The sequence below is a fragment of the Microchirus variegatus genome (genome assembly GCF_963457635.1).
Source record: "Microchirus variegatus genome assembly, chromosome: 10".
In the NCBI taxonomy this organism is placed as follows: Eukaryota; Metazoa; Chordata; class Actinopteri; order Pleuronectiformes; family Soleidae; genus Microchirus; species Microchirus variegatus.
In genome coordinates this window covers 15,463,872-15,478,838 of record NC_139811.1, presented here as the reverse complement: position 1 = coordinate 15,478,838, position 14,967 = coordinate 15,463,872, and the positions used below count along the sequence as shown (strand labels likewise).

At 41.3% G+C, this 14,967-nt stretch overlaps 2 protein-coding genes across 2 annotated transcripts in view; one reads left to right on the top strand and one right to left on the bottom strand.

Annotated features, from left to right (window-relative positions):
* The window catches only part of coro7 (coronin 7), a gene marked incomplete at its 5' end in the record, with an annotated part of 106,460 nt that overhangs the window by 47,299 nt on the left and 44,194 nt on the right, over positions 1-14,967 (top strand). The window lies entirely within an intron of this gene.
* Positions 10,750-13,402, bottom strand: vasnb (vasorin b; the record flags this gene model as incomplete). The annotated part of the gene is made up of 1 exon (XM_083897153.1): positions 10,750-13,402. One exon carries the CDS (start codon positions 13,400-13,402, stop codon positions 11,330-11,332), a length of 2,073 nt encoding a protein of 690 aa, XP_083753279.1. The 3' UTR covers positions 10,750-11,329.

Sequence of the window (14,967 nt, the reverse complement as noted above, 5' to 3'; positions counted from 1 at the left end):
GTTGGCACTGCACGCTCTGCTCCTGACCTTTAGTGGGTTTGTGTAAATTACATCTCTTATGATGGAAACAATGTGGTGGTTGAACTGTAAAGACCCCATTTTCTCTTCATTTCAGTTTTTTTTTGCCATCGTGCTCCATCCATCATGTAGACCCCGTCCACACACCCCCAATCCCCATTTTCAAAATCTCCCTGAGCTTTCATGACTTCCTCTTTATTTTGCCATCAGTATTTATTTCTTTTGTTTAATTAAGCTGTGTATTGTTTTGGTCACACCATAATAACAGCCCTTATTTCATCCATATTACCTCGTCTTTTTTATCAACCCTTCATTTCTCGTTCTCCCTCCCCACAGTTATGCTATTTTCTGCTGTGCCTGGAGGATACATTTAGCTTGTGGTCACTTGGGAAGTGTCGGCCACATTAGCGAGGGGGGGTCTGCTGGTGGACGGCTACTTTCTCATAGCCACACTTGGCTCCATGCAGGCTGATGCGGACTTTCCACTGGGGTGAACCCATCGACCATGGGGTGCCCACCAGGGTGCACGGCCTCAGTGTCCACACCCCCAGGCCACAGCCCGGGCTGGCAGGCACCCACACAGGCACGTGGCGTCAGTCTGCCCAACGAGTGGCCCTGTTTATGTTAGTCTTGCCTGGTGGCTCGTTTCTCACTGTGCTGTGATGATTGTAGCACCACCCAGCTCCGCCACACCACCCTCTCTGTCCAAGAAAAGGCCTCTGCGACCCTGGCCAAGCCTGGGAAGAGTTGTGGGTTGCGAGTGGCCTCTGGCATCTGTCACTGCGACTGGACTGGACTGGATCAGAGGTCAGCTGTGGCTGTGGGAGAACATACAGTGAAGGTCTTAGGCCATACTTAAAGCATGGTTTTGTGTGTTTTAGCTCTTGAAATACAACATTTATATTCTTAAAGTGACTTGCCGTCATTTGCCAAAATACTGTACATTTCATGCCGAGCATGAAAACCAGCATGCAAAGACAGGCAGTAACCCTTTACTCAGTAAAATGTTACTGTATTATAGGGATGCAACAATAATCTGTATTTTACCAAACCGTTCAATACGCCCTGTTTCGGTTCAATACACAACGGCAAACAGTGGTATTTCGGCACGTTTTGGCCCGTCACAAAACTTCATCAAAACTTTGTACAATTCGTGCATGCTGTGCGATTAGATCCACTCAGCAGTAGAGACATCAGAGCAGCGCTGCACTGTTCAGCCTTCAGAGCCAATCAGAACGTCCCTGGATTTCCCAGGAGCCAATCAGTGCTCCACATGCAAATATATTTAATTTGTGTGGTTGCTGTTTAATTTGATCTAATAGTGCACTATCGTAAATTAAGTAAATGTTGTGGTTTGATTATATCTGTACTGTTACCTTGGGACAACTGTACCGTTGCATCCCTACTGTATTATCAGTACTTTACCTAGTAAAGAGGTATTTATACATTACAATTACGAAGCAAAGTAGCGCTGCGATACTATGCACAACACTTCCTGTCATTTAATCCATATTTAATTCATTCACTTTTGAAAAAGATGACAGCTTTAGCCATATTTTTTTTCTGCTTGATCCAAGCATGATTTGCTCTTGCCTCACAAATATTACCAGGTTTGTGTGAATATGTTTCTGTTCCACCACAGCCAGTTGGGCTATGCTAACCAGCTCCCCTTAATTACCCAACAACACCCAGAGAAAATCAGCCTTATCCTGCTCTGCTACTCATTCAGCAGCTCACGACTAATCAGCACCCAGACACTTGTGACTGTCCAGACCCTTCCCCGTGGACAGGATTAGCAGATCAGCACTTTGTGTGTTTGAGTGTAATGACTCAATCCCAAACACATACCCCCTCCCTCTGCGCGTTATTAACTGCGAGGAACAAACAGGTGTTTGTGGGCCGGATGTTGATGGTCCATTCCTGGAGGGTTAGAGTTCACATACAGGGGTCAAAGGTTGCGTGGCCTCAGCTCCGTGCCAGCAGGATGTTTGAGATGGAATTAGTGTGACTGATGTGGATTGCTTAAGCCAGGCTTTGTGCCGGAACATACACACGTGCAGACGCTGTTTCATTGAACCTTTTTTTTTTGTTTTGTAAATTATCTTCATGAAGACACACATAAGCCTTATAGTATTTCCACCAAGCGGTGCAGAGCCTGCCACAGTGAGATTTGAAATGGTACAAAATAATCTAGGGCTGCAACGATGTAGATTATTAAAATTGGGTGACATGGAAAAATTGGTTTTATATCAAATTGACCTCAAAAGAAGAGGTTGGGAAATGCAAAGAACTGCGAAACATACACAAATGTAGGGAGGGGTTCCTATCCTTCAAGAGATGTATGTAAATAATGTCTACCATGAAGGCTGCATGAGCGACCTACTACGATGAAAGGATTACCGGAACACTATCCGTACCTGTCACCACCCTCCACTCCCCACATTTGTAAGCACACAGAAGTTTCTCCAGTGGTGTGCAAGTGATTCAAATCAAGTGCATTTCATTAATGGAGAATTGCAAGGCGTTCCTTTTTGCATCGACGTTCTTCAAATTCTAGTGGGCTTTTTTTTTTCTTCTTCTTCTTCTTCTTAACTTACCCGTACGCATAATATGCCCACCCACGTTACAGCATAGCTGGGCTCAGTTTGAGCTTTCACAGGAGCTCCAGCCACAAACAATGTGGAATTTGCAGATGTGTATACACAGATCAGTCCTGATGCAACGCGAGTTTGAAAGTTAGCGCAGGATGTGTACACAGCATCGTCTGATGAATGTCTGCTGTTGTCTCAAAGAGAATGCATCAGACGCCTGACCCAGGGCTGAAGTTATGTCAGGAAGTTGCTTCTGCCATCACCTATTTTATTATGCTTGGGCTGTTTTTGTAGCTTTTGCTCTCTCCGTTTTTGGAAAATATGACAAAAGTAAGAATAAAAATAAAGGTCTTTTTGGTTTCCTGTCATGTAAAAAGCTCTCATTTCAAGATCGGTTTTCAATACATCGTGTAAATGCCTTTTATGACTATTGTTAGACTATTTCAATCTATGATCCAGAACCTGTCATTTCCACATTTCCACACTTTTAGAGTGTTTTGGCCATTTCGAAGTTTCTAAGATTTAACTGCAGTGGGTACAATTTTACAACAGTAGGGAGCTGCTACACTTAAATTCATATATACAGGAAATAATGCTTAATAATACTCCACAGCATGCCCAGACTGAGCAGCTGCTCACTTGAACTGAACTCTTACTAAATTACTTCACCAGTTTATTGCACACAACCCCTTACTTTAAACTTGTTTTAGGAGCTAGTCTTTGTTTCATCTTGCAACACAAGCAGAACTTTTTTCTTGATTCATTCATTGGTGCTTAATGAGTATTGTGTGTTTTGAGATTGTGATACGGTTACATTATCAAAAAAATGATTTTATTTAACATTTGAATCACAAAAGAAACAACAGTAAGCAGAGGATGATTTTAGGTGACAGAGATGATGATGAAAAGGTGTTGAGGTTTTGTTTCTGTAAAGAAACTGGATAAAGCCAGTCGCTATTGTGGCAACTTTAACTGGTGGTGACAATACAGATTTACACTTGACTCTGGTGTTTCTAACGACTGCCTTCATGAACAGCTGCTCAGACCTTCATCACCTCTCATCACAGCTGTTTTCTTTCAAAGGTCATTCGAGGGAAGCACCCTTTGCTCAGGGCTTACTCTCTGACATCCAGACTCCTCTGCACTTGTTCCACCGAGGCCTGTTCGCTCACAATTCAGGGGCTTAATCACTGACTTGAGAAATTTTAATGTTTCTCATCAATGAATGAGAAACATTTTCACTTTGCATCCAAATAGTAATTTGCTATGAAGCTATTTTTCTTCTGATTCAGAAGAGGCCCAATAAAATGAGAGAGAGTAATAAACATGTGCTTATTCTGGAATAAATGGCTCTGATTATGCCTAAGCTAACAGCGTTATCTGCCAGTCGTATTGAGTTCTTTTTTGGATTTGACAGACTCCTCTGGCATGTGTGATTATGGAACAGTTTAGTTATTACCCAGATGTGAGTATTTCACCCCCTATGTGCACTTCTTTCACCCTCAGCGACCTCCTCTCTGTCCATTATGGCCTCATCTCTTCATTAATACCATATTACTCATTCGCTTATTCTTTTTCTAGTAAATAAAATTCCCCCACCCTCTTTCCCCTCCATTCCTTTGAAATGAGAAGCACACTCGGGTTGCTTTCCAGTGGTGACAGGCGGTTCTGTTTAGGTGCTCTTTAATTCCAATGCTGTCTGTTGGAGGCAAGCTTGTGCATGTGCATGCACACACACACACACACACACACACACACACACACACACACACACACACACACACACACACACACACACACACACTAAAAAAACACCCACCCACCTCCACCCTTAGTATCTCTCCTCAGTGCACTTCCAAAGATGGTTAAACCTTTATAGTGCATGTGGCCATGCTTGGACTGAACCATTAACAGCACCCCTCCACCTCCTCCTCTTTTTTATATCATTGCTCCACCTCTTTAATTCCATCTAATTCCTTCCATGCTTCCAATCTGATATTGCAGCAGTGGTTGGATCGTTTCCCTCCACGTTTTGTTTCCATATTAATGGTTGTTTGAGTCTTAACACCTTGATTCTTAGCACTCTTTTCTGCAATAAAAGCAACAAAACAAAACAATTTCAGGCTGTTTGAGGCACTAAGTCCAGTTTAAATATAATTTAGGGGTCTACCAGAATGGTTTTGTGTGCTACATCATCCAATAAAAATATATATATATATATATATATATTAATATATATATATTTCTGTCACAGTGCATATTTTAATTATGTACTTGAAGTACCCCATTTTAGTAAATTGGTCTACACTCTTAGAAATAAAAGTGCTAAGTAGAACCATATAAGGTTCTCCGGCTTGTCCTCATATGGTAACCCTTTTTGGCTCCAGGTAGAACCTTTTTATAAAGGTTCCACCTGGAACCCTTTTAAAACCCTTTATTCAGGAAAGGGGGTTTAAAGGGTTCTCTGGATCAAAATGGTTCTTATTGGAACCATTAGTTTTACCAAGAACTGTTGAAAAACCCTTTCCCGAAGGAAAAGGTTTTTCAGAAGCAAATGGTTCCAGGTAGAACCTCAGCCCTTGTAGAAGGACGCTTTTGGAACCCTTATTTCTAAGAGTGTACTTGGAGGGAGTATCAGCTGTAAACAATGGCTTCAGTTCTGCTGTACCAGATGGAGCCAAACGTGATACATTTTAAAAGCAGTAGAAGTTTTTTGGACCAAGTCTCCCTTTACTTTGCATGTCAGCCTTTTAAACCTTACACATGTGAGCAGCTATAGGACACTAAAGGAAATGGAAAAAGAAAATAACCCATAACACTGTGTGGGCACTGAAGCTATAAACTGATTTTCCATAAGAGCTATCCATCTATGTTTTATACATTATAGACTTAACTAAGTTAAGATTAAAGATACAGTTCTTCAGATGTGATGATTTACTTTTGAGTTTTGGGCTTTCGCTTTTTGATTAAAAACACATTTTAAAATGCTGTTGAATTTATTCTGAGTTACAGTCTTGGCACATATCCATAGCACAGGTTAAAGAATGACAGGTTATATACTTTGCAACCCAAATAAACTCCTAGTATACATTACTTGCCTGCCAGTCTCTACTGTTGTACATACACACCGACACACCGACACACACACACACACACACACACACACACACACACACACACACACACACACACACACACACACACACACACACACACACACACACACACACACTGGTCAATAAACCCATTTAATCCCATTCCAGGTTTTAACAGATTTTTAACCATGTGTTTGATCGGCATTCATTCCTGGGTCAAATGACGCTGCAATGCATGCAGGTCTTTATCGGATTTAGCTCTGAACCGTCTGAGAACGTAAGACTTTATGTTTTGCCACCGATGACCCATTTCAAGTGCAATGCTATGAGGTGCATTCACTTTCCATCCATTAGATCAATTTTTTAAACTTGGGACACTGCTTACTGTCATTCATTTCATCCACTGGATCATCTAAATGATCACTTTAAAGAAAGATTTAAGTTAATGGCATATTAATAATGTTAATTATCAATGAGAGGAATAGTTTTGTTCATCCCAGGTAATATCAGCTCATTTTTTTGTGAAAGAGATAAAAGGAAACAGGAAATGACGCAAATGACATACTTGGTATAGAACTGAACACCTGGACTTTGGGAAATCAAGCTGCTATTTTGTTTTTATTTGTAATAAGCAACCAAACTGCACATGAAATGACTTGCATGTGTCTGCTAACATGTTGCCAAGAACCAAACCGAAGTCAAAAACTTCTTTGTGTTCTTTCTCCCTTCTCATCTTCCCGCTCATTGTGTTTCGGTAGAGCAGCATCTGGGCCGTCTGCTGGCACAGGCAGGCAGCTGTATGACACGAGACAGGCTGGTGGCACAACACCCCCCCATCTGTTTTTTTGGAAGATTTGAAGGGAGGGAAAGTGGATGATGTGGGCCAGGAGGATTGTGGTGAGCACTGCAGGGAAGTGAACAGAGGCCAAAAAACTGGGGCCAGAAAACCTGGTTCCAAAGTGGTGGTGTGTTTTCTCTACAAAGCCCTTCTTTTCCTTCTCTGCTACTTTACTCTCTATTGCTAAAATTAGTTTTTTTTTTTTTTTAATTCGTATGTGCTTTCTGATTAACGTGTGTAGCAGACATCACAAAAAGCAGGTAAAGCTCAAGAATAATGGAATATTACAAAACAGTTTCATGATACATTCAGGGTTACCTGCACTTTTTTATACTATAAAGCAGATGTTTTTGGAGTTAATTTTGTGCCCTCAACTGCTGACTGTTGGCTGAGGTTGGAGAGATGGTTTGAGGTTACTGGAAGGTCAGCTGTGCTGTGTGGGCAGTAGAGCTATTTGGAAGGTGGAAAACAGAGGGATAGGAGGAAAGCAAGGAAGAATGATTTTTAATAAAAGATTGAGATGGCATGACCCGGTTTCTTCAACACGATGTCCTCTGCCTTCTCGGAAGCCCTGAATTTGGAAACATTTTAGAAACATAAAAACAACAAAGAGAGAAACCAAGAAACCTTTGGTGATAATTCATGTTCTTTTTTTTCCTTGGTTGTTAAATGAGAAAAAAAAAATGTCCCTTGACACTACAATAGAGCCCATTGAGTAGTGCAGACTAAGAAGTGTGAGTGTTAAAGTTGGCTGTCATCCAGGAAGGACCAGGTTTCTCTCAACACCAGGGGAAGAAAAGAGAGACTGTTATATGGATGGAAAGGAAGCAGAACAGAAACACACGCGTGCACACACACACACACACACCCTCTATTCTCCGTTTCTTTTTCATTCACGTACAGTACAACAGTACAGCACGTGTATGTGCTTTTAGCGGGAGGCATTTGTTTACTTGACTCATTTTGCAGGTCTTATCTGACCTCGAGGCCTTCTATTAAGCTCACATATGCTTGCAATTAAGTCTCTTTTATTGACCTTCCTTTTTACATTTTTTTTTTTTTTCAAATTTCACAAATGAGAAACTACAGCAGGCTTAATTTATTTATTTACTCCTTTCTCTTTAAAATAAAACGGAGGGTGCACTGGGTTAATAAACATTCGAAAATTCAATACACCTGGACATTAAAACATTTAAGGAAGGTGCATTGTTTCTCTTTTCACTTTTTTTTTTGGAGCAAATTGGTATAATTGGGCCAGCGTGACAAGAATGGTGCTGTTTTATGTGTTTGAGTTGTTAGCATGGGACCTTGTACAACAGCTCCCGGCTACTGGTGAATGTATGTGTATAATATGTGTGTGTTTGTTTGTGGGTGTGGGTGTGGGTGTGCATGTGTGCAGCATACATTCCTTGCCACTATCCCACCTATAAAACGCAGGGGTGGTCAGCCTTTTTATTGAATGGGTTTATCCAAAAATGCGTGGAGCAGTGAGCCATTTGTCAATGATTAATCCCACATACTCGCTAAACCTGAGTGTTTTCATCATTCTATTTATTTCCATCTTACCTCTTGCCACCGGGGAGCACAAATCTTATTATCTTTTCATACACTGGGAGCATTGTTTGTTTTATTTGCGCATTTAAGTTTTTTCAAACTGTTGGTTTTTGTTAAGTAACTTCAGGCTAAATGTGAATATTAGGCTATAATCTTTTCCTTAAGATCAGTTGTTTTGAGGTTTTGCACCTCAAATGCTCCAAAAAAGAATTGTTATGCACTTGTTTGCAATGATGCCAAACAACTGTCAACAATTGTATCTTTGTACAAACATCTGTCAGCTTCCTAAATTATGGCCAGTGCTGTGGAAGAGCATCATTTTGTAAATGAGGCAGTGTAAATCTCTAAAATTTAGAATAGAGAGATAGATTTTTTTTGCCAAACAAAATGCTTAACAACAAATACATAAGCAGGTATAGAAACACACCCATATTTGCCTTTATACTGGTATTACTAGTGTGCCACCCCTGACTTACCACTTGTCTCAAGTGAGCCCACAGAGCTTCTGGAAGGATGAGTCCAGGTCTCAATTTACCAGCGTGGCTTCTGTCTTCCCATGTCTTCTCATTCATTTAAATTCACGTAAAACACATTATTCAGTGTCAGCACAGACACGGCCCGATGGGCATGGCCCGATGGTCGACATCCTTGATTTTCACTGATTTATCATGCTGCAATTTTACTTATTTATCAGGCTACACCAGACAGGCAGCGGCTCATCAGCAGCAGTTGTGCTGTCTGGAGCGGGGAGGTGGGAGTGAAGAGGCTGTCCTCATGGTGGGTGAGACATTTTCACACAGTTCGCCGCAGAACATGTTGTTATACTGAAACGACGAGGTGTCCATTCACCAATACGCGAGCACATATTTATTTTGCATTAGCATGCTACTATTTTGCGGCTAACTTGGCAAACCCGTTTCCAAAGGTAAGCTAAAGAGGCTACCATTAGCATTGGCGTAGGGCTAGCATAATACAAACACTGTGTAACCTCATTAGCTAGCTGTATTGTGACTGTCAGCCGCGCTAATAGAAAATGAAATCATTTGCGTTGTGCCTAATGAGGTTGCACAGATTTTGTATTATATTAGCCTTTACGTTCCTTATCATGCATTACCATAACTGAAAAATCTTCTTCAGCTCCCACTATAGGAATACATACTTCCTACGGGCACTGCACTAGTATTTAGAAACACAGAGAGTCATGTGCTGATAGGCTTACTTAAAATGGCAAGCACCTGTTAAACATTTCTCAAATCAGAGGTAAAATGATTAAGTTACATGTGAAATTTCTGCAATGCATGAACACAACATTGATATGTGTGTTTGTATTATTGTAATTCAATTATTTTCCAGTCCTAGACAAACGTCCAGTGATCGCTACACTAGCCCTGAGTGATAACTTTAATAGAAATAGATAGTGACAAGAATAGAATAGAAACTGCAACAAAAGACAAATTGGTCTGTTTTGTTTTGGATACTCATTTAATGATAATATCACTTTTTCCAATGTACAAATAAGTTCACATAATTAAAAAAAAACGACAAGTGACAAGACGGAGCTTCCCAAAATAAACAGGGAAAAACAATCACATTGAAAACACTTTTGGTTATCTTCAATGTATTCTATGATACAGACAAATATTCCAGTTGCATTGGCTGATTTTTTTTATATTATTATCTTTATTGTGGGTTCTCAAGGCATTTTGTTAGCATGACTCTGTTAGTTGTGCAAATACTGTATGTAACTCTTACAAACATGGCTTTGGTATGTTTATCTGTTGGTAGGAGTTGTTTGGGGTTTAATGTACTCTGAGGTATGCGAGCGCATAAAAGGGGTGACTGATAGTAACTGGATGTCTGCAAGTCTTTGCGCAAGCCAGAGCATGTACTTAAATTATCACAGATGTTATCAGATCTACACTCACAAGTCTCATTGTCCTCCACACAACAATATAAACACTACACTGTGTGCCTGGCCTTTCCAAAGTGTGGTTAGGTGCAAGTGAGCAAAACTGGAATACTTCTTGCCAAGAAGAAATTGTGCATAGCATTATGCTGAGGGTGCTATTTTTACTCAAGAGAACCACTATTTGCGTTTGCTTGTCGTACTATGTTGTACATGCACTGTGGCTGGGTTATAAAAAAAAAAGAGTTTCCCTTAAAGGCAGTATAGAGAATAAATAAAGTCGCGTAATTTATTACTGTTGTCACATGAGCGTTAACTGTAATTTAAGTAAGTTTTGAACTTGGTAAAAAATTCAGTGCGGCAGGGATACAGAAGGAGTTCAGTCAACTGCTTCCCTCTGTAGATTTTGTAATTCTGTTGGCCTTCACACTACGTGATGGTGAAGCAGGCCGAGGGCTTCGGAATGGAAAAGGGGGGATTTACTTTTGAGTATGTCCAGACTCACAACTACTTAGGCTGTCTGATATTCTGGGGGCAAAGCCCTTGGATTGACTTTGCTGGTACCAAACACGTTTTAATCTTCAAAGATTTTAATCAGCTGTTTTGTCTGTTAGTCACAAGAGGTGGGGGTGGAGGGTATCGAGGGATGTTAACAGTCACAATGTAGCACAATAAAAATATAAAGACAGGTATAAAAAAAAAAAACCTACATTAAAAAAAACAACAGAAAAACACACACATAATAATCACATGAGTTTAGAGCCAAGTAAAGCAATACAAGCATCGACTATGTTCTCTGCATTACTTCATTTGGTGTCTAAAAGGTAATTCACAGCAAGCACTGATCTCTTTGGGTGGGGTATGTAGTACTGAAGAGTTACAACATGCAACAATAACTTTGCTGAGCTGTTGTGATGGGGTCAAGCCCGCACAACCCCGTCCGTTCCAACCAAACCACTCCTTCATCAACAAAAAGGAGGACATGGGGTCCCAGTGTCCCTCAACTTAACTTTCAGCCCATGAAACACGTCATCAGTTCCAGCACTACTTGAAAGCTGAAAAGGTCTCCAAGAAATATAACTGAAGCAGGATGTAGCATGTACATGCAGCAGAAGCACTTTCAAAAAGAATGTTTTGAACTTGTTTAATGTCCATTTAGACATACAGAGACCACTGAGTTAAATATACGTCCATTTTCTCCTTTGTTGGATCGGCTTACTGAGTCTTCCACTTTCACAACAGTGGCTGCTGCTCTCTGTAGTTCACCACGGGGGAAATCAGAGATAACAAAAATGCTCCTTTAGCTCAGAGTAGTCAAAACCTCATGTCAAAAGTAGGAGGGCTTGTGTGAAGACATATTGTTATTTGATGTACAGTGATCCTGTAGTAGCAACACCTCATATTCCAAATTACTAGTCTGAACAGCAGGTTCAGGAATCATAATTTGGGGCTGTTTTTGTGGTAATGCCATATTATCTAAACCAGCCTTATCTCCACTCAGCTCTTGCTGGGAAGGCTCACAGTCTAGATCCAAGTGGTGTTTGGCTTTCTTTCGGCGAAGATAGCATACCACTCCCAGTGCTATTGCAATCAGTACCAGCAGTAGCAAAATGGCAGCTGCAGGCACCAGCATTGTAGTCAGCCTTGGATCAGTAACCCTTGCATCAGGGCCACTGATGCTTTCAGGAGCTGTATGGGCCTCAGTGCAAACACTGTCTATCCCAATAGGGGCTCCGAGGGGATTGGCACACACAGCGTAAGTGGAGTTAGGCTTCAGGCCTCTGAGTCTATACTCTGGGAAGGATGCAGGCAAGCTGAGTTGAATCGGTCTGCGGTCTGGCCCAGAAAGATTGCGATAGGTGAGACGGATTCCTCGGATGTAAGGCCGCATTTCAATGTAACGGTGAAGGTCCACGAGGATAGAGGTTGCCGTCACTTCATTTGAACTGATGTCTGGTGTGTTCACGATCACAGTTGCCCTTGGGATGGCAGTTTGAGGTGGTAAAGCTGGTTGGTGATGTTTGATTTCACAGTACATGCCAGAAGTGCCATGTGGACAGGTACACTCTACCTGACCATGGTGGTCCAAGCGACAAATACCCCCATTCAGACAGGTGTGTGAGGGACAGAAATGCTGGTCCTCTCCTATGTCCTTGCTGCTGCTACTGGGGGATGCAGGAACAGGGGGCAGGAGAGAGTCATCATCTATGTGTGAGAGGTCATCACTGTCCCCTGGGACTGGAACAGCTTCAGCTGTAGTTGATAAAGTAGTGACAGGAACAGGCGGGGTAGTTTTGACAGTATTACTGGGGACTGTAGTTGTGGTTGGGCAACCAAAATCCCTGTGCTCCAGTCTTTCCAAGACCTTTCCAGCATTGATAGGTGGGAAATGGCAGCGGGTTTCCTCTGTTCTCTCCAGAGTGATGCTCTGGGCTCTCAGCCATCTTGGGAACCATGCTAAGTTGCAAAGACAGTTGAAGGGGTTCTCAGCTGTTGTGAGCTTTCTGAGGTGGGGGAAGAGATGGGAGAACTCTTCAGGGAGACCCTGCAGGCTAAGGCTGCTTATGTCCAACTCCTGAAGTTCACCAAGGTTTTGCAGGTCCTGAACCTTAAGAGGACCCATTGGGTTCCCTGCTAGGCTGAGGTGAATCAGCCCATTGGTCTCCTTTAGCACTGATGGGAAGGACTCAAGTTGGTTTCCTGAGATGTCCAGTTCATGTAAATTCCCAAGATTGCTTATTAGCTCATTATCCAGGCTGGTGAGCCCCACACCACCAAGTTTCAGTGATTCCAAATTTGGGGTCAGGAGGTCTGATGCACCTAAAGTGTGTATAACATTAAATCGAAGGTCCAGCAGCAGCAGACGGGGCATTGCGAGGGCAGGTAGGGATGTCAGCTGGTTGCCTTGCATTTTGAGTTCCAGCAGGTGTTCCAATCCATCAAAGGCTGCAGGGTGAATGGTCTTAATAAGATTACTATACAGATACAGGCGTTCAAGCAGTGCCATACCCTGGAAGCATTCCTTTGAAATGTGGGTGATCTGGTTGGATGACAAATCCAGGTTTCTCAAAGAGGTCAGTGGTTCAAACACTCGATCGGGAATTTCGGTCAATTTGTTTTGACTGAGGTCCAACATTTCCAGGTTCTCCATACCACTGAAGTCCTTAGCTGTCAAGCCCTCGATGCCGTTAGCGAAAAGGTATAGACTTTTTGTGATTGCGGGTACTCCTTTAGGAATGGTAGAGGAGCGTCTCTGAAAACACAAGATGGACTCTGGTGTAGAACAGCTGCAATCTTTCGGGCAGTTGCTGGACAAGATGCCTTCAGGTTGGATGAGGAGTAGAAGGAAGGGCAGTGGAGTGAGAAAGGCCTTCATGGTGAAGAAAAACTCTCTCTCCATGGTCAGCCTGAAAAATAGAACATATAGAGTGTCAGTAACTCGCATCATTTAGAGTAATATTATATTAATATCAACATATTATACACAGGATAGAACAGTAGCAGAATGTGATATTGCCATATTGGACCATATTTTTAGTTTGGTAGTATCTAGCTATTGAAAGTGATGTCTCAATTTCAGTTTCCAACCCAGGCTCGACCCGCTATTGTTTATTTTGCAATGTGGAGTTTGATGTGCTTCGTGGAGAGAGTATACAGTCAAGGGTTTAATTATGCATAACCAGTGATCAAAGACAGTTTGTCAAATGGTCTCGGAAACAGTTGGGCTGCAGTCATGGTCTCACAGTTGTGCCCTGCAACACTTTTGTCATGTCATGTTCTTACTGTCATATATATCTATGTGTATATATACTGCATGCGCTCGGTTGTTGTGGTTAGTTGTTTATGAAAGGCTTCATAGCCTATGAATCACTGAAGCACAGCAGCAATGACAAAACATACATTGCATTAACATACCAAACTGAAATGTTAATATTTTTTCTACTGAAACATAAAAAGCTTTAGCGCACAGCCTCAAAACACTGCACCCTAAATGCTGCTCTGTTCTCTCCAGTTTCATGTAAACAGCATTTACAATTCTGCTATGCTGCACGTGGCCACGCATCTGGATGTTTTACTTTCTTGCTTTCTACATGCGTTCCATATACACATATGACCAGCCAGTGCTACTTTTAACAAATTAAATGAATACTTGAAATTAACACTGTACGCAGGATGCACATCTTGTTGTCATTATCATATTTCCAACCTATTTTGCTTCAACCACAAGTAAAATCAAACACTTTGGTAGAGTGTTAACACAGTACTTGAAACAGAGAGAAGGGACAATGGAATGAAGAGGGTGAGAGGAATGAGAGAAGATAAAGAGGATAGTAGTGTGTGTGTGTGTGTGTGTGGCAGTTAATCATCCTCTGCTATCAACTTAAGTGACACAACCCTGGGGCGAAAGAGACAACATCTCTATTTGTAGACTATTTTTCTTCAGACAGCTTTTGGACTTTGCCTTTCGGGCATTTCTGACACTTACAGCTTTACATAATGATCAACCTAAATCTATAATGAGCTAATTTAATGACCTAAAATAGTGCTGTTAAGCATGTGTGACTTACAGTTTTACAAAAACAAAAAAAAAAATGCAGCACACACAGAAGGAACATTCTGTTCTCACAGTACATACCTAAGGTTGTGGCCCATTACCCAAGAAATGTCAAAGATATTGCTATGTTCTTTTCCTCTAATAATTCTAGTTTAAAACATTTTTTGTGTGTACATTGTCATTCATTTATAGTATGTAAATCTCTTGTATGTAAAATTTTTAGTTCTTCCCAAATTTAAATAACGGTGGCCCGAAATAAATGAATAAATAAATAAAAATGTAAAAATGTGTTGCTCTAACTTAAGCCAAGTGAATGTTACACTGGCATCAGAGCTCTCCTCTTTCACACTGTCTGTTTAATGAAACATTTTCTTTACACAAAAAAAAAACACTGCCTCAAATGTCAAAAC